Source organism: Camelina sativa, chromosome 11, assembly GCF_000633955.1.
Source record: "Camelina sativa cultivar DH55 chromosome 11, Cs, whole genome shotgun sequence".
Taxonomy (NCBI): domain Eukaryota; kingdom Viridiplantae; phylum Streptophyta; class Magnoliopsida; order Brassicales; family Brassicaceae; genus Camelina; species Camelina sativa.
The window spans coordinates 2,319,862-2,337,578 of record NC_025695.1 but is presented as its reverse complement, the minus strand read 5'-3'; the positions used below and the strand labels follow the sequence as shown (position 1 = coordinate 2,337,578).

The 17,717-nt window shown below is 37.0% G+C and overlaps 6 protein-coding genes across 9 annotated transcripts in view; 1 reads left to right on the top strand and 5 right to left on the bottom strand.

Annotated features, from left to right (window-relative positions):
- The window catches only part of LOC104721171, a 7,086-nt gene extending 5,436 nt beyond the window's left edge, over nucleotides 1-1,650 (bottom strand). Inside the window, exon 1 of the mRNA XM_019233168.1 lies at nucleotides 15-1,650. Coding sequence (XP_019088713.1) covers nucleotides 15-1,383 — 1,369 coding nt within the window. The 5' untranslated portion in view covers nucleotides 1,384-1,650. The remainder of the gene's footprint in view (nucleotides 1-14) is intronic.
- On the bottom strand, nucleotides 3,874-4,722 carry LOC104721170 (chaperone protein dnaJ 11, chloroplastic-like). The gene has a single exon (XM_010439086.2). It carries the CDS (start codon nucleotides 4,633-4,635, stop codon nucleotides 4,135-4,137), a length of 501 nt encoding a protein of 166 aa, XP_010437388.1. The 5' UTR covers nucleotides 4,636-4,722; the 3' UTR covers nucleotides 3,874-4,134.
- LOC104721167 (DNA-(apurinic or apyrimidinic site) lyase 2-like) lies at nucleotides 8,074-11,100 on the bottom strand. 2 transcript variants are annotated; one of them, XM_010439081.2, is made up of 10 exons: nucleotides 10,947-11,100; nucleotides 10,733-10,844; nucleotides 10,416-10,637; nucleotides 10,240-10,325; nucleotides 10,045-10,160; nucleotides 9,875-9,955; nucleotides 9,553-9,756; nucleotides 9,290-9,441; nucleotides 8,509-9,176; nucleotides 8,074-8,427 (listed from the first exon to the last, which is right to left on the bottom strand). In XM_010439081.2, exons 1-10 carry the CDS (start codon nucleotides 11,052-11,054, stop codon nucleotides 8,350-8,352), a joined length of 1,827 nt encoding a protein of 608 aa, XP_010437383.1. In that variant the 5' UTR covers nucleotides 11,055-11,100; the 3' UTR covers nucleotides 8,074-8,349. The 2 variants fall into 2 exon arrangements, with proteins under 2 accessions (XP_010437383.1, XP_010437384.1); XM_010439082.1 differs by lacking the exons at nucleotides 10,416-10,637; nucleotides 10,733-10,844; nucleotides 10,947-11,100 and having other exon boundaries at nucleotides 10,045-10,155; nucleotides 10,240-10,323.
- On the top strand, nucleotides 9,318-12,738 carry LOC104721168 (transcription factor bHLH11-like). Of its 3 annotated transcripts, XM_010439083.2 has the most exons (6): nucleotides 10,947-11,036; nucleotides 11,112-11,480; nucleotides 11,558-11,676; nucleotides 11,748-11,875; nucleotides 11,963-12,322; nucleotides 12,423-12,709. In XM_010439083.2, the coding sequence occupies exons 2-6, from the start codon at nucleotides 11,389-11,391 to the stop codon at nucleotides 12,546-12,548; spliced, it is 825 nt and encodes a 274-aa protein (XP_010437385.1). In that variant the 5' UTR covers nucleotides 10,947-11,036; nucleotides 11,112-11,388; the 3' UTR covers nucleotides 12,549-12,709. The 3 variants fall into 3 exon arrangements, with proteins under 3 accessions (XP_010437386.1, XP_010437385.1, XP_019088265.1); XM_010439084.2 differs by lacking the exons at nucleotides 10,947-11,036; nucleotides 11,112-11,480 and adding an exon at nucleotides 9,318-9,394 and having other exon boundaries at nucleotides 12,423-12,704; XM_019232720.1 differs by having other exon boundaries at nucleotides 11,963-12,738.
- On the bottom strand, nucleotides 12,783-15,674 carry LOC104721169 (calcium-dependent protein kinase 18-like). The gene is made up of 12 exons (XM_010439085.2): nucleotides 15,121-15,674; nucleotides 14,785-14,915; nucleotides 14,641-14,682; nucleotides 14,447-14,558; nucleotides 14,281-14,359; nucleotides 14,016-14,185; nucleotides 13,815-13,941; nucleotides 13,621-13,736; nucleotides 13,436-13,543; nucleotides 13,293-13,355; nucleotides 13,035-13,208; nucleotides 12,783-12,962 (listed from the first exon to the last, which is right to left on the bottom strand). The coding sequence occupies exons 1-12, from the start codon at nucleotides 15,442-15,444 to the stop codon at nucleotides 12,798-12,800; spliced, it is 1,611 nt and encodes a 536-aa protein (XP_010437387.1). The 5' UTR covers nucleotides 15,445-15,674; the 3' UTR covers nucleotides 12,783-12,797.
- LOC104727551 (transformation/transcription domain-associated protein-like) overlaps nucleotides 15,773-17,717 on the bottom strand; it is a 14,539-nt gene continuing 12,594 nt past the window's right edge. Inside the window, exons 23-27 of the mRNA XM_010446647.2 lie at nucleotides 17,668-17,716; nucleotides 17,213-17,491; nucleotides 16,455-17,006; nucleotides 16,160-16,369; nucleotides 15,773-16,058 (exon numbers count right to left, since the gene is read on the bottom strand). Of these exons, the coding sequence (XP_010444949.1) occupies nucleotides 15,939-16,058; nucleotides 16,160-16,369; nucleotides 16,455-17,006; nucleotides 17,213-17,491; nucleotides 17,668-17,716 (1,210 nt within the window). The 3' untranslated portion in view covers nucleotides 15,773-15,938. The remainder of the gene's footprint in view (nucleotides 16,059-16,159; nucleotides 16,370-16,454; nucleotides 17,007-17,212; nucleotides 17,492-17,667; nucleotide 17,717) is intronic.

Below are 17,717 nucleotides of genomic sequence, written 5' to 3'. Positions count from 1 at the left end.
AGTCTCTGCGTCTCCTTTGTCTAGTAAAACCGCGAAACAGAGCAAAGCTCGTGACTCGGTGATGACTCGGCAGATCGATGAGTTTCCAACAGCGAGTTTCCACAACGCTCTCGCCGCCATCGCTTTCATGTAAGTCTTCGTCACCGGATCTTCAAGCTCTCTCCCTCTCGTGACCGACGCGTTTCGTGATTGATGCGCCGTACTACTGTAAGCCTTGATCTTTGAATTCAAACTATAACTCTTCTCCGGCAGCTTTTCCGGCGGTTTCTCATCCTCGTCGTCGGTTACAAATCGGTTAGACAAATTCGATTTTGATGATCCCGATCCAACCGCCTTCATCGCCATTGTAGTCGTAACGATGTTATGCATCTGATTCGGCACCATGTGGCTAGTATTAGTATCGTCCCCTTCCTCTTCCTCGTTAACCGCCGGCAAATTGATTTTACTCGCCATCACGACGGCGTGATGCATCGACGTAGCTCTACCCGCAACAACCGCGTATTTGCTATGTTCTTGAACCGTTTCAAACGCTAAATGACTCACGAGAAGACGAATCACGTTGTTTTGGGCGAAGAGCTCTTGACATTTCGCGTGGTTACCAGAAACAAGCTCTGAAACAGCCCAAGCCACAACGGCTTGAACCTTCATCGAACCTTCTTTGAGAATACTCGAAAGCACTGAACACACACCAAGCTGAATCATATGCTCCACGCTTTCCGGGTCACGACCCAATAACCCGATTGTTCTCGCCGCGTTTTCTTGACCGTCGATTTTACCTTCTTTCAGAAGTTTCAACAAAGGGTTGACTCCACCTTCTTCAACTATCAGTTTCACGTATCTGTCGTTATCTCTCGCTAACGAAGCTAACGACGCGGCGGCGTCGGATTTATCATCCGGCGAACCGGTCATTAAAACCGCGATTTGCTCCCAAATTAGACACAGGATTGGTTCGTTGGCTGCGATCGGAGGGAGGCCTAAGTAACCAAACCCTTCGTCGTCATCGTTACCGGCGGGAGTTGAGACACGGAGGAGCCAAGAGACGTCGCCGACGGAGTTTTCTAGTTGGGAGATCATTTTACGGAATGCTGCGGCGGGGATTATGTTGAAAAGACGCATTATGTAGCCATCGTCACGGCATCTTTGGACCATCGTCAATGCTTTCTCGAGAACGTTTTCAGTGTCGTCGATGATACGGCGCGTGGGACGTTCGTAGAGGTCGGAGCTAGCACGCGCCGCTTGACGGAGAAGAGCAGCGAGCTTTTCCGTCTTGGACTTGATCTCGGCGCATTCTTGTTTGTTGATCGTGGCTTCATCTCCGGCTTTCACCACTTGGTCTGCTAGTTGAATCGGTCGAGACAATATCTGCTTAGCTAGATCACCCATAGGTAACGAAACAGGTTTAGATCAAGAAAATTAAGAAACGGGTTGGTCTTATTAATTTTAAAGATAATGAAGAAACATTTTTGTTGTTTTGTTGGAGGGTTTGGTTTGGTCTTTGGAACACGGTTTCTTCTGTCATATCTTTGTATTTCTTACAGAACACGCCGGTCGTCGCCGGCTTTCGTTGTCGGAGTAAATTACTTATTAGTACATTTACCAAGTCTTCGTCTTAGCTACTTCCGTTCATTTTATATTAAGCCTATTCCATATATTAAAAATATGATAATAGGAGAGTAGGATTTCAAATTCTTATAACGAGAATGCTCTTTGGTGATTGTTCATTACGGGTTGTTCAGAAAAATGTCAACAAAAATTGTTCCAATCTTCAAGATTACTTTGATTAATTCCCAAGGTTAACACACCTGTTTTTGGGATTCTCAAGGTTTATATCCCGAATTCATAGAAGATAATAATACTAGTAGCTTTATGTATAAATTAAGACGTCGAATTAGAAAACAATGTGATTGGATAACTTAAAATATTGGGGCCCCAAGAGACATAACCATTTATTTGGCCAAGGGCTAGCTGGGTTTTTCTTGAAGTCGTGTGTGTCTACATCGAATGTTATAACCAGCCATATTTATTTTCTGGGCCATGTTTCACATTTATATGTTGAGATTCTGAAAAGAAACAAGTAGATAACTACATACATAAGTATTCATACTCAAGAAAAACATATGTACTACTGATAGTGGAAACAGTCTCTCCTTTTTTTCTTGTCTAAAGGCACATTCAGCGTTTTCCATGTAGTAAGTAATTCAGTTAGTTTCAGTTTAACTTAACGAAAATTTTGGTTTAGTTTGGTTTAGTTGCAATTGTTATCCACTGCTGCTCAGCTCAATAGTGCTAGGCCTGCTGACCAAAGAGACTTCCTCACTTCACAAATATACATTAATTTGATTGGACAATGTTATGACAATTCTTTCTCGACACTATTTTTGGTATTATTACAGATACTCGAACACAAGTGGATTGATATTATATTATAATTCCATCATTTATATACACAAATGCAAGCAAAATAATAGGACAACAACATACTAGTGTATAGATATTTGTCCCAAATAAGAAATGAATCGAAGTACGTAAACCAAATGAGAAAAAAAAAAAAAAACCAAATGATTCTGCTTAAGCGTCGTTCGTTTGTTTGAGAGCGTTATTATCCTGCTTAAGTTTAAGCGTCGTTCGTTTTATCACTGTTAAGCTTACCCAAAAGAGGTAAAATAAAAAAGCTTACCCAACAAGGTAAATAAGTAGGTGTATAATATCACTATGAGTGAATAAATGGGTTCTCAACAAATAACAACTTTTGATTTTTCTTCTCCAATCGAAGACAACGTGGTTACAATGAATTTCTCTATATATAATCCACTGAAGCACGTCTTTCAGTTAAACGTCGAAAAATGTTTTGCGCGTAAAAGTCGTTGAATCACATTCTGTCCAGTAGCAAAAAATTTCTTACAAAATATATATAATCAAAAAAAAAAACCAAAACAAGAAGAAAAGAAAGAAAAAAAAAAAGCAGAGGAAGAAGAGCCACGAGATTGAGGGATATTTTATTTGTTGTCTCCCCTATGATTTTTTATTTATAGAGATATATAAAAAAATAGTGACACACTATCTTCTACCTTCTAGAAGGACATATTACTAGTTGAATTTAAATAAATAAAAAGTATTTTTCGACCAAAAAAAATAAAGAAAAGTATATAATACAGTATAAAAATTAAAGTCCCGACAAATTAAGATAAAAAAAAATTCAGAAAAAAGTTGAAGCGAAGCAGAAGATCTAAACGGACCTCTTCTTTCTAGTTTCCACTTTCCACAAACTCGCGGGACCCGTATTTGTCGCCTCTACGGTTCATAATGTAAAACCTAAAACGATGACGTCAAAGTTACTATATGGGTCAGGGTGACATCAATTAATCAGCAAAGTCGTCCAAATCTCCAAGTTAGATCAATACATCCATAATCGTATATTTTCTTTCTCATTAATAAAAAGGGATTAGTACTTCAGCGGCCTCCAAATCCATTAAACAACAAAATTCTCTCAGTGATGGGTTTTGTAGTTTGTTGTTTGATTCATACGGAGAAATCTGATTTCACTGGTCATCCATGTTCACGTGTCGTAGAGTATCCGTGGGCCAGAAGATCATAATCACGTATGGATGCATATCCTAATTTTAAAATTTTTTTGGTCATCATCACTTGGATGCAGTACTCTTATCAACTGTAGTCCTAAATTAGACGATATTTAAATGTATTACTGATCTCTATCCATATCTTTCATAATGAAACGGATAGCATTAATTTGGTTAAATCGTTGGAGTATTACTTAAAACCAAAACGTAACTGGCTGAAACTAAAACAAAACCATACCATTAGATTTGTTTTCTTGACTACTTGAAGTCTTTTAACAGCTATATAATCAAAACAATGAAAGCAAAAAATATATATGATTTTTTTGTTTTTTCATTGATATGTAGTAGGGATTCACAAGGTAAAAAAAAACGCGTAGATCCTACGTAAACACGAAACACACGGCGTATGTTAGGTTAGCACCCTAATCCTCGTCCGTGTTAGCTTAATTACTGTAACTAGTACTATATTAATTACAAACGTCAAAGCCCTGATCGCTTTCGTATTTACACCACTAATTAAAACTCGGTCTTAACTCGTTCCCACCGAGTCAACTCGCTACCAGCACTGATCTGTTTCCCAGTTCCGTCCGACGTAACTTCCCAACCCGGAGGTACCAACCGTCAGAGGACTGCTCCGACGCAACATCCTCCGGTCGTAAACAGAGCGTTTCTCGGGATCAGAAAGCGTACAGTAGGCGGCGTGGATCTTCATGAACTCCTCCGCCGACGAATTGGTCCGATCGGTTCCGGCCACGTCGGGATGGCAGATCCTGGCCAGTCTCCGGTAAGCCGATTTGATATCCTGGCTCGTCGCGCCTAGAGGAACCTCGAGGACATCATAGAGCGAGGCGGTCGCCGCCGTAAATCGCCGAGGGATCTGATGCAATCTCGGGGAGTCTTCGGCGCAGGTGTAAGAGCAAGAGGCGGAGACTAGAAGAGGAGAGATCCGAGCCGTGCGAGACGACGGAGATATAGTAGGGGAGAGAGGCGGAGAAGAAGAAGAAGAAGAGAGAAATGGATGAGTACTGAAGGAAGAGGTCGGAGATGAAGAAAGCATCGTCAAGAAACGGTATCGTTTTCGAGTTTTGCTTTGTTGTTATTGTTCGAGAAAGAGAGAGAGAGGGAAATATTGAAGAAGAAGGGAAACAGAGAGAGATTTATTTATAGGCAAAGATATGATTTAGTCATTTAATTGCGTGATTAAGACTCTAATCCCCTATATAATAAAATGGAAATAAACATCATTTTTTGTAAATTATATAATAGATATATTTATGATTTTTTGTTATTAGCATAATATACAGGTTAGTCTGATTTTTTTGTAAGTAAGGATAGTATGGATTTAGTTAATTATAGTGACATATAAATCAATTATAGGTAATATTTAAAAGATAAGTAAATCTCTTAACCTAATTAAAACAAAAATATGTGATTCTTCTTTCATATTTATTTTATTTTATATTTTAATTATTTTAATTTTTTATCTAATATATTTAGTTAATAAAATTTATGATTTTTTCTACATATAATGTAATTAAATTTTTTTAAAACAGACATATCTTGCTCAACTGATGAATAAAAAAATATACAAAATGCCCTACATCACCTAAGAAAACTAGGCAAAGATTCAAAGTCATATTAATAAAAAAGAAACTAAAATGATTCTGAATACAAATGAGCAGAAACCTTGATTTATCAGGCACTGAAATTAAAAAATTTATGCATTTTATTATGGTTCTTTATTTTAAAGAATTTCAACTTTTAGTAACTTTAAAAATTCAAATGTATAACTTTTTAAAAAATTTAAAGATTATTAATATTTCAATCATTAAAACATTTATCTTTTTATAAAATGTTTAAGATATGCATAATATTTAAACTTTACAATAAGTTCAAATATTATAAGTATTTCAATTTCTAAAATAATAAAATTTATTTAAACATTTTAATTTTAATTAATATATACGAATTAAAATATCACATGACGGGTTATATGACATGACATATTTGAGTTGATATTAATATAAAATTAAAATGTCATTAATTCGGTGCTACACAGGTAAAATATCATCTCATTATTTTGTGAACTTTTTAAAAACTTTAAAGATTATTAATATTTCAATTATTAAAACATTTAATTTTTATAACTGTTTAAGATATTAATAATATTTAAACTTTATAAGAAGTTCAAATATTATAAGTAGTTCAATTTCTAAAAAAAAAACTTTATTAAAACATTTTAAATTTTAAAAATATACTTAGATTTTTATGAAGTTTTTTCTACAGTACAACAAATTAAAATATCACACGACGGGTTATATGGCTAGACATGTTTGAGTAGATATTAATAGAAACTTAAAATGTCATTAATTCGGTGCTACATGGATAAAATATCATCTCATTATTTTGTTAACAATATGAATATTAGATTAATAGACGTATTTAATTAAATCTATTAATTATTACTTTAGCAAAATAATTAACATGCGGCATAGTGTAGGTTAAGTCATATAATTAACATTCAAAATACAATATATGATTTTAAAAACTAAACAAATCAAATAAAATTAACAAACAAAAATTAATATTTTTATCAAATAACTTAAACTGCAGTATACCGCGGGTCAAAATCTAGATCTACTAGAATAGATCTTACAAAATAGATGTTATTTTCATAAGTTATATTCAATATATGATTTTATGACATAATATTTGAGCAAAAAAAACATTTAAAATGAATAAAACAATCATATATATAACACTTTAAATAAAAATTACAAAATAAATAAAATAAATGTTAATCAGTGCTCTAGCACTAGCACAGATCCAATTCTAGTTAGTTTTTAAAATGCATAGGAGGGGATTAATAAAGACGGGTCGGGTTAATAAAGAAGGGTCGGGTCCTGTGTGAGATATGAGTCTGATCCCTTATCCAGTTGGGGAAATTATTGCACAACAAGGAGATAAGAATGTACGTAAGATTTTTATGCGTAGTGGCCAAATTGTTCTGTGGCTGTAATTGTCATTTTTTTTAACATACTACAGAAAATAAAAAATCAGGTTTTTTTTGGTTTTTAGTTATTGTTATATTAAAAAATATTTGCATGCTAATTTATTATTTTTATTAGTAGAAATGTATTTTATGGTGGAAATTGGAAAAATGGAATCTTCTTATGTTTAGATATTTATTTTTTTTATTATTATGATTTTGTTGTATAGAGACTTTAATATGGACCTTGTATTGTTTGTTGGATATTAAGAAGACAGAAATAGATTTCTAGAAGATTTAGAAAAGTCGCTCTTGTATACATTTATTATATAGCTTGCCTCCCACAACCATACAAACCATAATTGATAAGTATTTTATGTTGCTTTTTATTTTTATTTTTAGCAATGGAAATACTAAAAAAGAAATGTCAAATGGTAATGTGCAATTTGATTTATGTGAAAATTGTTTTCTTACTATACTACAAAAGAAAGGCCAATGGTAAAGGGCCCAACAAAGGAAAACGGTCCTTTTATACTACAATAATATAAAAATTAGTAGTATCAAATAGGTAATACATAAAAAATTTAAATTAAACTTTTTTATTATTATTTAGTGCTAATCTAAACCAAAAAAATATAAAAACTTCATATTATGGTTGTCTTAATCAAGGAAAAAGTCGGCTTTTTGTTTTTCTAAACATTCGTAGAAGAAAAGTCGACTGAATTATTATTTTACTTCTTTCTTTTTTTGTATTCTTCTGCGTGAGGTAATTCAAATGAACCGGAATCACGGATTTAGATTAATATTAAGAGTAAACTAAACTCGTTTTTAGTATTAGTCACTGACTTTCTTTTTACTAAACTTTATACGCAACACTATCTTCGAATTTTAAAAGATAATCAGCATGCTTAAGTTGTTATCTTATCTAAGGATTACATTGAAAAGTCTTAAACAGGACCAACCTATGAAAAGTGCTCATGTTCCATTACAATCAAATTCGACTCTCCTTAGTCCTTAAACAAGAATAATATGATCACGCTGAAACCTCCCGGGGTTCTAGAAGATTGTGATTGTTGTAAGCAAACTATTGTAATCTCTACTTCTTCTCCAACCACGTGTCTGGTCGACATCTTTTTCTAACCCCAAAAATCCAAGTGTTGTGATAACTAGTGCCGATCGCTTCATCTCTCTTTTAGATAAAACTTATCTTGAGAACGATGACTCTAATGTTTACTTTCGTAAATCATATTTATCCCAAGAGATAATTACGTTAATTCAAGTCTTTTGACATCTTCAAAAGCCAAGCAAGTAACATAACATTTTTACATGTATAAAAAAACAATCGTATGTGACGTCGACGATTGACACCACCAATTTCGTGGGTGACACATTCCCTTCCATCAGCATTTTGCGCTTTCATGTCATCTTCCATATAAATATTAAACAAATTCCATACACACACACATACGTATACGTCTACGTATCCAAGTCGATTAACATACCTTATAATTTAATTTTATGCAACTTGTAACATTAGTATATTAGCTGCTACAAAGCTAAAAGTTAATCACATTAGAAGGAACAACATTATTAAACGAGACCAAGAGGGATAAAGTGATAGAGACAGGTACGTGGAAATAAGCTAAATCCAGCAACTTTATACATTGGTCAAGGCTTAAGAGATTATATTATGGTATTATTAACTATATACCGACATTGTTGAGTTTCTTTATGGTGTACCTGAGCTCACTAGATTAAATCCTTGGTTCCTCACCATTCACATTACTCATTTTTGTCTCTGAATTTTGATGAAGCCCATTTGAAATAACCACAGTTTGCTTCTGGATTAGAGGAAGGTCCCTGCAAGAGATGTATATACTATTAGAGCATATAATTACCACGGTTAAAAAAACTTGGGGGGGTTTTGCTTAGTTCTTCTACCTCAGCCCGAGAGCAGACGTAGAATCTACGGCCAAATGTGGGACCTGGTTTCTTTACGACCCGAGCAACACAAGCTTCTTTATGTCCTTTGCAGAGAGGTATGCTGTTTTGCATCAGGTTCTGTATCCTTTGCCACTCCGTCAGAGCTGCATCGTTCTTTTGTTTAGCTGAAGAACCGCTTTGATCTTGTTCTTGTGTTGAAGTAGTCGTGTCACCGTCTTCTCTGCTGAAAACTACCGGTTCTGTGATGCTACCAACTTGGGAGCCCTGACTGGAGGATGAAGACTTATCCCCGCCATTGTTCGCCTTTGAGTTTGCAGTGAAAAAGGACTTGAGAGAAAGCTGAGATGATTGGATTTTCCTCGCTTTTTTCCTGTTTCCATCTCTAGAGATATTCTCAGCTCTCACTGATGATACACAGATTCCATCACTAGGGTTATCAATGGAACCTCTCAATGCCATAATGTCTGATTCTGTAACGCTACAAGTGGATTCGTTCTCAAAAGAACAAGATTTCTCCAGTAAAATCCCCTTTGAACCACAGTTTTTCAGTGGTCCAGTCGAAATATCTCCACAGCTTGATGAAGCATTACCTTGACTCGATGTTGAACATGCCACTTCATTGGCTTTGGCTTCCTCATTGGCTTGCCTTTTCATAAACACTGAAACTGTTACAGTAAACAAAAAGAGTGAAGAAAGATACAAGAAAGATAGAGACAGGAATGAAACTGAGAATATGAACCAATCTATCACTCTGGAAAATAGAGGAAAGTTTTTGTACCAAGAGTTTGCTGGAAACCATAAATCATGGGAAGGTATCTCGAAGCTAATGGCGGTGTGCTGTGTGCGGGGATGTCTGGTAAATCATCAAAACTAGTGAATACAGGTACATGGTCTGATCCCTTTAATTTTGTACCCAAACCACCTTTCCACCTGCAATGTGCAGAAGGTGACTCACGGTCATTTTGAGATCCAAGTAGAATAAACTAGGTAATCTTTTAAGTTGAAACACACACGGGATCATTCTAGATCATCTAGACTTACCTTGTTGACATATTTTCATTCTTAAACCGCTTATACTCTGTCAATATGTCACATTCCTTGACATGGCAAGCAAGAAAACTATGGCCTTGCTTATCTTTGTCTTGATGCAAGCATGATCCAGCAACTAAGATATGATCAATCCTCGAACCGTAGTTAAATTGTTCTGCTCCAGTACTTGAGGACCAACATGTGAATGCATCTTTCCTATTAGAATTCCAGAAATAAGCAATCAATGATAGAAAAAGGTTCAAAGAATGTAATCAAATGATAAAAAAGCTAAGATCTCTCAATAGACACAGAAGAGGTTATCACAAAAGTTCACCTTTCTGGATGCTTTGATCTGAAAACATCTGAGAATGAGCCTCCACGTTCAACTAGCAAAGATCTAAACCACTTCCTGAACCTGCATTTTTTTATTGGCATGAAATGAGAAATCTGACAGGACAAAAAAGTCTCGAGTAAAGCAGATAATGAATATGAGTATTTACGTACTCGTTTTTCTCGAAATCAGGCCCAGCTTCACATCGATCCATAGCAGAAGGAGCAATGTTGAGATCCCCAACAACAAATACCCTTCTTCCTTGACGCAAAAGACACTCCCATCTTCTCTACAAGAAAACTAAGAAACAGTTAATCCAATATCACGATAAGCCGAAGTACCTCCTTGATTCCATTCAGAAAGCTTACCTCTAAAATATCATAGAACCGATGCTTAAACTCAATCCTCTCAGCATCATCAGCTACAGCTCGCGGTCCATAGACATTGAAAACAACTGAAAAAACACATAGACATATGCAAACTGTAAAGAAAATTACATTTTGCACACAAGAATGTACTTGAAAAAAAGAATTAAGAGTCATACCAAAGTGGGCATGATCAGTTATAACACAACGTCCTTCTTGGTCAATCCTAAGAAGCTCATATTTCTCATATTCCTCAAGCCCTTCAGCTATCGCAGACGTTTCAATCTTCCCACCTCGTGAATTACTGCTTACAAGACCAGTGATGCCTTCTTCCGCTGCAACAGGCAAAGCAATTTCACAGCTTAAAGATGCTGACTTTACCCTACAAAACGTTGCTACACCTGCAAAATTTCAAGAGGAGAGGATTAAAAAAACTCCACAACCATGTCCTCTGTTTCTCAAAAACCCACTGAAGACTATAGAGCTTGATGCTTACCAGAGTAACCAGTACGACCTTTCTCACAAGTGCGTGTGCACGAGAAAAACGATTCATACCCATCAGCTATAGCCAAATCCGCTGTTAATTCCTGTCTTCTAAGTTTCGTTTCCTAGATTTTCAAAACACGGATTCATAGGCGAAACAGAGAAGAAAAGGATTGAAATTTCAAAAATTGAAGTAAAAAAAAAAAAAAAAAAAAANAAAAAAAAACCTGGAAGCAGATGATATCAGCGTCGAAGGAATCGAGAAGTTTGAGAAGAGAATCAAACTGGGAAACTCGTTGCCTAAGGCCATTAACGTTGTAAGTCACAATCTTCATCCTCTCCCCTTTTCTTCCACTCCCAAAAAGTTCAGTAAAGATCGTTCCTTTATTTAGGTTGTAACGTTGGACGGTTGAGATCTGAGAAGACTAAAGTCAGTTGAATCAGCGGTTGTACACGTGGATAAGTTAGAGTAGAGTATTAATATCTCTTGAATGGTGGCGCGTGGGGAGCACAAGTTGTTGATTTGCCTCGTCGGCGTCCACCACCATTATCGCCGGATTGGATGTTTTTATATACTACTTACGTTGAAGAAGACGAAAACGAAACCAACTTCTACTTCTTTCTTATTCTTCTCTCTCTTTTATCTTCCTTGGTTTTGTACATTGTAATATGGATCAATCGAAGAAACCAAAAGCTTGCTCTGAATCCGATTCCTCTGTTTCTTCATCTTCTTCTTCTTCTACTTCGGGACATAATCTCAGGTCTTAATGCTTAAAAAACTAAACTTTTATGGCTGTGTCATGTTTATTCATAGTTTTGAATTCGTCTAAATTTTCAGAGCTGAGATGGTGGTGGTGGAAGTGAACAAGGAAGCAGTTTGTTCTCGTAAAGCAGAGCGAGAGAAGCTTCGTAGAGATAAGCTCAAAGAACAGTTTCTTGAGCTTGGAAACGCATTAGGTATTATATTTATCTATCTATCTATCTCTCACAAGACTTTTGAATTGAGATTAACGGTTTTGTTTCTGCAGATCCAAATAGGCCTAAGAGTGACAAAGTTTCACTTCTCACTGATACAATACAAATGCTGAAGGATGTGATGAGCCAAGTTGAAAGACTAAAGGCTGAGTATGCAACACTATCTCAAGAGTCTCATGAGGTGAAGAATTGATTTACTTGCCTCTTATTATATTCTCTTACTGGATTCTACTTGACAGTGCTCATCTTTTACCATTGCTATAAGCAGCTTATTCAAGAGAAGACCGAGCTGAGAGAAGAGAAAGCAACTCTTAAGTCAGATATTGAGATACTTAACGCTCAGTATCAGCATAGAGTCAGAAGTATGGTTCCATGGATACCACATTACACTTATCCTATCCCTGTAGTAGCCATCACTCAGGACCAGTCCACTTTTATACCTTATTCAGCCTCAGTCGTCAATCCTCTAATCGAACAAGTACCGCTTCAGAAACATTCCTCATCATCTTCTGGTGCTTCAAGCAAACAAAATTCCAAAAGCAAGTCTTTAGATCAAGATAATGACCATAAATATGATGTTGGTTTAGAGCTTGAGCTTAAAATCCATGCATCTTCTTTAGCTCAACAGGTGAGTGATGTCTTCTATGGCTTTGCCAACAAGTTCGTTCTATGTTGTTGTTGTTACGATTTATGTTTCTCACTGACTGATCAAATTTACTTCTATGCAGGATGTTTCTGGAAAAGAGAAGAAAGAAAGCTTGACACCTACTGCAATCTCATCAAATAGTTACTCATCATCTCAAGCTGTTCAGGATAGTCCCCCCGGTGGTGTGAATGACATTTTGAAGGCATAAACCGACAAACATATTCCCCTCAACCCTGTGTTCTAGTACTTTAATTGAGAAGGAACTCAATAGCACCACCTAACTATGTAACATTATCACAAGCAAATAAAACACAAAAATCACTTGTTTGTATCTCTTTACAACCAGACGGGTTTTAATCCAATATACAATTTTCTTGATCTGAGAGTAAAAAACACATGGTGACAAATTATTTTCTGTATATGGGAGATCAGGGTTTGTGGACTTGCTAATTTTAATTTACATCTTTCGAGAAAGCTGGTAACCAGGAGGGGTTTTAACATTTTTTGATTTGATGCTTGCACTTCTCAAAAGTCTTTGAAACTCATGGATGCTGAGTCTCCCATCTTCATCCACGTCTGCCTCTTCAAGAAGTGGTTCGATGGAGCCTTTCAAACCCGTTTGCTGCAAACATTGATTCTAAGAAAACAATGCAGAAAAAAAAGAGGGGAATGTAAAAGGCTTGCGATCACTGACCACTCGAAGTTCCTCGGGAGTTATATACCCATCTCTGTCTATGTCAAACTTGTCAAATGCTGCTCTTGACCTCTGTTGCCACTTCTCAGAGTCATGCTCCTCCAATTGGTTTACGTGCAAAGTAGCCACCACAAACTCAGTGAAATCCACCAACCCATCAGTGTTGCTATCTATCTGGAAAGACGCAGACACATTTTGGATTATACACTAACATGTGGAAGGGGCTTTAGTCCTAAATATATACTCAGTTTTACCTACCGCTTGAAGAATCTCTGCTACTCTTGCATCTTTCAGTTTCCAAGGAACATCTTTTGCAAGAGCCTGTGTAAGATTAGAAAGTTAGTAGATTCTCCATTGCAGTCATGGGGTGAAATCGCTTACTTGTGTTGTCTACTTCTTACCTGCCTCATCTCTTCAAGGCTTATAGAACCGTTCTTGTCAATGTCAATAGCATCAAACTGGTCTCTGAGATCATCCAGCTCATCCTCATCAATTGTTGTCGCCAGAGCCTACAAAAACATAACAACTCAGGTAAAAAAACGAAAACTCTTTTTAACTATTCATATGAAATACAATATATAATTACCCTAAGAGCAATCTGCTTAAGGCGGCTGAATTTCACAAACTGACGCATGTTGTTCAGAACAGATATGTCTATTGGAATCTCTGAGGCCTCACCTCCTTCTCTCACCCATGGATGTGCTGCAAACCCAAACCATCAAGAAGATGAGTAAATCTAACCTCAGACAATGGAAAGCTCATGGCATATGCATAACATACATAGTGCTTGAGCTGCTGTTAACCGTGCACGCGGCTCCTTAACTAACAACTTTTTCACGAAATCTTTGGCACTGTTGCTAACGGTTGGCCACGGGACTGTTTTGAAATCAGGTTTTTTCCTCATGACCTGTTCCTCAAGTCAGTATTCACGAAAAAACACATCATTGCTTAAAATTTTGTTCTGTCAGAAAATTACTAGACCTCATTGAATATTCCATCTTGAGTCTTATCCCAGAAGGGTCTTCTCCCGCAGAGTAGAATATAAGTGATGACACCGATGCTCCAGACGTCTGATTCAGGTCCCGACCTACGTTTCAACACTTCAGGTGCAACGTAGTAAGCGCTTCCTACTGTATCCTGAAATTTCATTCCTGCAGCCATTTTCACAAAATCGTCTCCATATATCATCTATTTATCCTGCTCTCAGAGACAGGACAGGACACGTGAAAACACTTGCAAGACTTACCTGGCTTTATGAAGTCTGACAAACCAAAATCTGTAGCCTTTAAAGACGAATCTTCTTCAGTTGATTTGAACAGAAAATTCTGATGGGTTTAAAGGAAAACTCTGTTTAAAGTGATGAAGGTTCTTTCACATATTCCAGGCATCAAATCAAACCGAACCGTACCTACCTCTGGTTTCATATCACGGTGCACTAGACCGCGTAAATGACACTCAGCTGCAACTTTCAGCATTTGTCTCACCACAACCGCTGCATCTTTCTCGGTGTAACGGCTATCTTTCCTAGAAACATATACACATAAAGTAACTTCCCAAAATGTTTATTTTCTACAGATTAATTTTATGTAATAACGCAAACTCTTACTTAGCTAGTATTCGATCTAGCAATTCACCACCTTCACATAACCTGGAAAAATAAAAACTCTTTAAAGCCAGGGTATATTCATTTTTTCTTGTATCACAAGCAAAAGAATGATAGGTGAAAACAGAGTCAAAACTTGTGGCTTACTCCATAACTATATAAACATAGTTATTGTCATCAAAAGCATTGTGAAACCCAACCACATTCTCATGCCCACCTAAAGCTTGTAGTATCTTAACCTCTCGCTTCACATCTTCCACTTCAATTGGTAGAGTCATCTGCACACCAAATTACCCAAAACCATTTTTCCACGAAGAAACTTATGAAAAAAGACGAACTTGGTACGAAAAAATATCTTAGAGCAAGCCAAGAACTTACTTTGCTGTCAAGCAACGACATTATTAACCCATTAACGATGAACTTTAGGTTAAATCATAGAGAAATCAAGAAAACGTGTGAATCCAATGATGTTTTTTTTTTTACCTTGGCCTTATCGATTCTCTTGACCGCGACGTGATTTCCATTGTTATTATCGGTGGCTACGTATGTAAAGCCAAACTGGCCATGTCCGAGCAATTTCCCAATGGTGTATCGTTTATCGAAATCCTTAGCGTACCCAAAATCTATGCGCTTACCGTACGGAGTCCCTCCTCCTTGCCTCCAATGGATCTTGTTCGTCTTCGTCTTCTTGTTTTTATTATTAACCTTCTGTTTTGCCTTCCCCTGCGTCAGAGAATGATGATTAGGAATCCGGCGACTGGTGGTGCCATGTCTGGTGGCTTTAGGAGAAGAGAAACAGAGACCCATGTGATGGTCTTCGGGTCTGTCTCTAGTGAAGGATATATTCACAGCGATGATGGCTCATAAAAAATGAGCGAAACGTTGACAAGAGATTGAGATATGGAAGGAAGAGGAAGAAGCTAAGGGTTGGGTCATAAAAAAAAAAAAAAGTGCAGTATTTACAAGATTGACATCATTCTGTTTCATTATTGTGTTACCTTGGAAACTCGCAAAAACAAAAAAAAACAGACGCAGTATAAATACATATTAATTTAGTTTTCTGGCACACGAAAATGAACCCACTAGTTTCGCAGTAATTAGCATTGTTTACCATCAAAACTTGTGAACTGCTGTGTAGAGGAAATTTCGACTTTTTAACTTAATAGATGAGTTGTTCCAATACAAATCATCCAAAAAACCCTAATGAGTTGGAACGCAGTTAGGTAAACTATTTACAAACCTAACCTCTTCAAAACTCAGATTCTACCTCAAAATGGTTAAAAGTTTAACTTAAAAGCAAGTTAGAACCACGGATGCCATGTTGGATCCATCATACATAGATTGCGAGGCGACAAAGCTGCCTCCACCAATTCATTCACACCTCTTTGTACAGACTGTGGCGGCTCCACCGAGTTCTCATCCTGTAATGAACAACTCGAAAATATCAGATTCAACAGTTCAGGAAATGGACAAGAGCTTTAGTAGCATCAAAAACTCGTGGAGATGTAAATGATGATTGTACCTCTTCACAGAAATACTGTGGCGCTATTCCTCTGATTCGTCCAATGACATCGTCAACGTTTAAGTTAACTTTGTGCTTCAGCTCGGCCGAACTCAAAGTAGCAATTCCTGTAACAGGAGGAATAGGCACCCCAAGAGGTCTTCTTCCAAACCATGATAGAAGCTCATCGCGAAAGAACATGGCTAATTGATACCGAAGATGTTCGTTTTGCTGAAAATTCGCAAAAGAGAAGAAGAGGTTAGAGGCCAAATGATTTGAGTGCATCACTCAAGCTTTGGTAAATATTTCTTATTACCTTGGAGGAGAAAACTGCTTGAGATGCAGAACACATGTTTGACATGAGAGGACCTTCGACACCAAAATGCGATAGGAATGCTTGCATGTTTCTTGTGAGGCGGAAAGGGACAGGTTCGTTGAGCTCGACCATCCCATTGGAGTCGTACGATGGATGAAAATCTGTCTGGAACATTTTCCCCGTATTTTTGGCGAACAAGATCTTGTTTGGGGATCTTCCACCAATTTGTAGAATGAAGGACATGAAATTGGATACAGCTAGCTGGACAGCGAATTGCTTCTTGAAAGCCCAAAGATGACTTCCGCTCATTGATGTCTTGTACATGTACTGAGAGAAGATGGTGTCATTGACTATGTTCTTTGTGATTTCACCATAAGCCTGTAGCCGAAGATCTCCAATTGCTTCTGGCGAGATTTGCCCTGAGATAGCTTGATTGAGTTTCTCCTTGAAGTAGGTAATAGGATGATCTGACTCTCGACCATTCCTTTCACAGTGATTCTCATATACCTCAAGGAAAGTGTTGTACATGAGATCATCCTCAACCATTCGGACCTGAGACGAAAAAATGTTAGCATGCATACCTCCTTGAGAGATTTACCTACTCTTTATTATGGGCAGCCAGAAGGAGAACTAAGTTGAATATGTGAAGTTTCACGAAAATCAGGTAAACTGAATCACAGATAAATTACTCATCTAAAGAAACATCAACTCAATTGAGAACGGAAAGAGGAACTAAGCTGATTTTTTTCAAGGCATACCTGAGACCAGACAGGGATTATGATCGGAGTGTGAAGTCCTATATGGCGTCTTCTCGATTCTTTATGCTTGTCAAACATTTGATTCATCACACGGAAAACCTGCAAGATTCGTTCATCACTCCTCGCATTAGGAGTTAATGATGTTTGAACAATAAAATGCTTTTGTGAGCCATCGGAGCCAATAAGAGTCAAACGTCTGCAGCTGCTCCCATGCCTTCGTACAATTTGTATGTCTGCTCCAACCCTATCCAACTTTACTGTATGATCAGGTGCGACTTCCTGTGCAGTTAAACATATGATTTGTTCACCACGCAGCATAAGCATCATCATATATCGATCCGTATAAAATTTTGATTGAAGAAAAAGAACGAGCGGCAGAATCTATAATTTACAGCCCCTCTAGAGAATGTTCACATTGCCTATAAACAAAAAACGAGGATAACAATCCAAATTACCTGGTCAGCAAAGTACTGTCCTGGTATCTCCACATCAACAACATTGAAGT

Excerpts from the sequence above, each read along its gene's own strand:
- LOC104721170 (XM_010439086.2), bottom strand. The coding sequence starts at position 4,635 with ATGCTTTCTTCATCTCCGACCTCTTCCTTCAGTACTCATCCATTTCTC.
- LOC104721167 (XM_010439081.2), bottom strand. The coding sequence starts at position 11,054 with ATGAAGATTGTGACTTACAACGTTAATGGCCTTAGGCAACGAGTTTCC. Across the intron at positions 10,161-10,239 it reads GGTTCTATGATATTTTAGAG|AGAAGATGGGAGTGTCTTTT; the intron begins GTAAGCTTTCTG and ends GTTTTCTTGTAG. Across the intron at positions 8,428-8,508 it reads ACGTCTGCTCTCGGGCTGAG|GGACCTTCCTCTAATCCAGA; the intron begins GTAGAAGAACTA and ends CATCTCTTGCAG.
- LOC104721168 (XM_019232720.1), top strand. The coding sequence starts at position 11,389 with ATGGATCAATCGAAGAAACCAAAAGCTTGCTCTGAATCCGATTCCTCT. Across the intron at positions 11,481-11,557 it reads ACTTCGGGACATAATCTCAG|AGCTGAGATGGTGGTGGTGG; the intron begins GTCTTAATGCTT and ends CTAAATTTTCAG. Across the intron at positions 11,677-11,747 it reads TGAGCTTGGAAACGCATTAG|ATCCAAATAGGCCTAAGAGT; the intron begins GTATTATATTTA and ends TTGTTTCTGCAG.
- LOC104721169 (XM_010439085.2), bottom strand. The coding sequence starts at position 15,444 with ATGGGTCTCTGTTTCTCTTCTCCTAAAGCCACCAGACATGGCACCACC. Across the intron at positions 14,683-14,784 it reads TATGTTTATATAGTTATGGA|GTTATGTGAAGGTGGTGAAT; the intron begins GTAAGCCACAAG and ends TTATTTTTCCAG. Across the intron at positions 13,737-13,814 it reads AACAGCAGCTCAAGCACTAT|CACATCCATGGGTGAGAGAA; the intron begins GTATGTTATGCA and ends TTGGGTTTGCAG.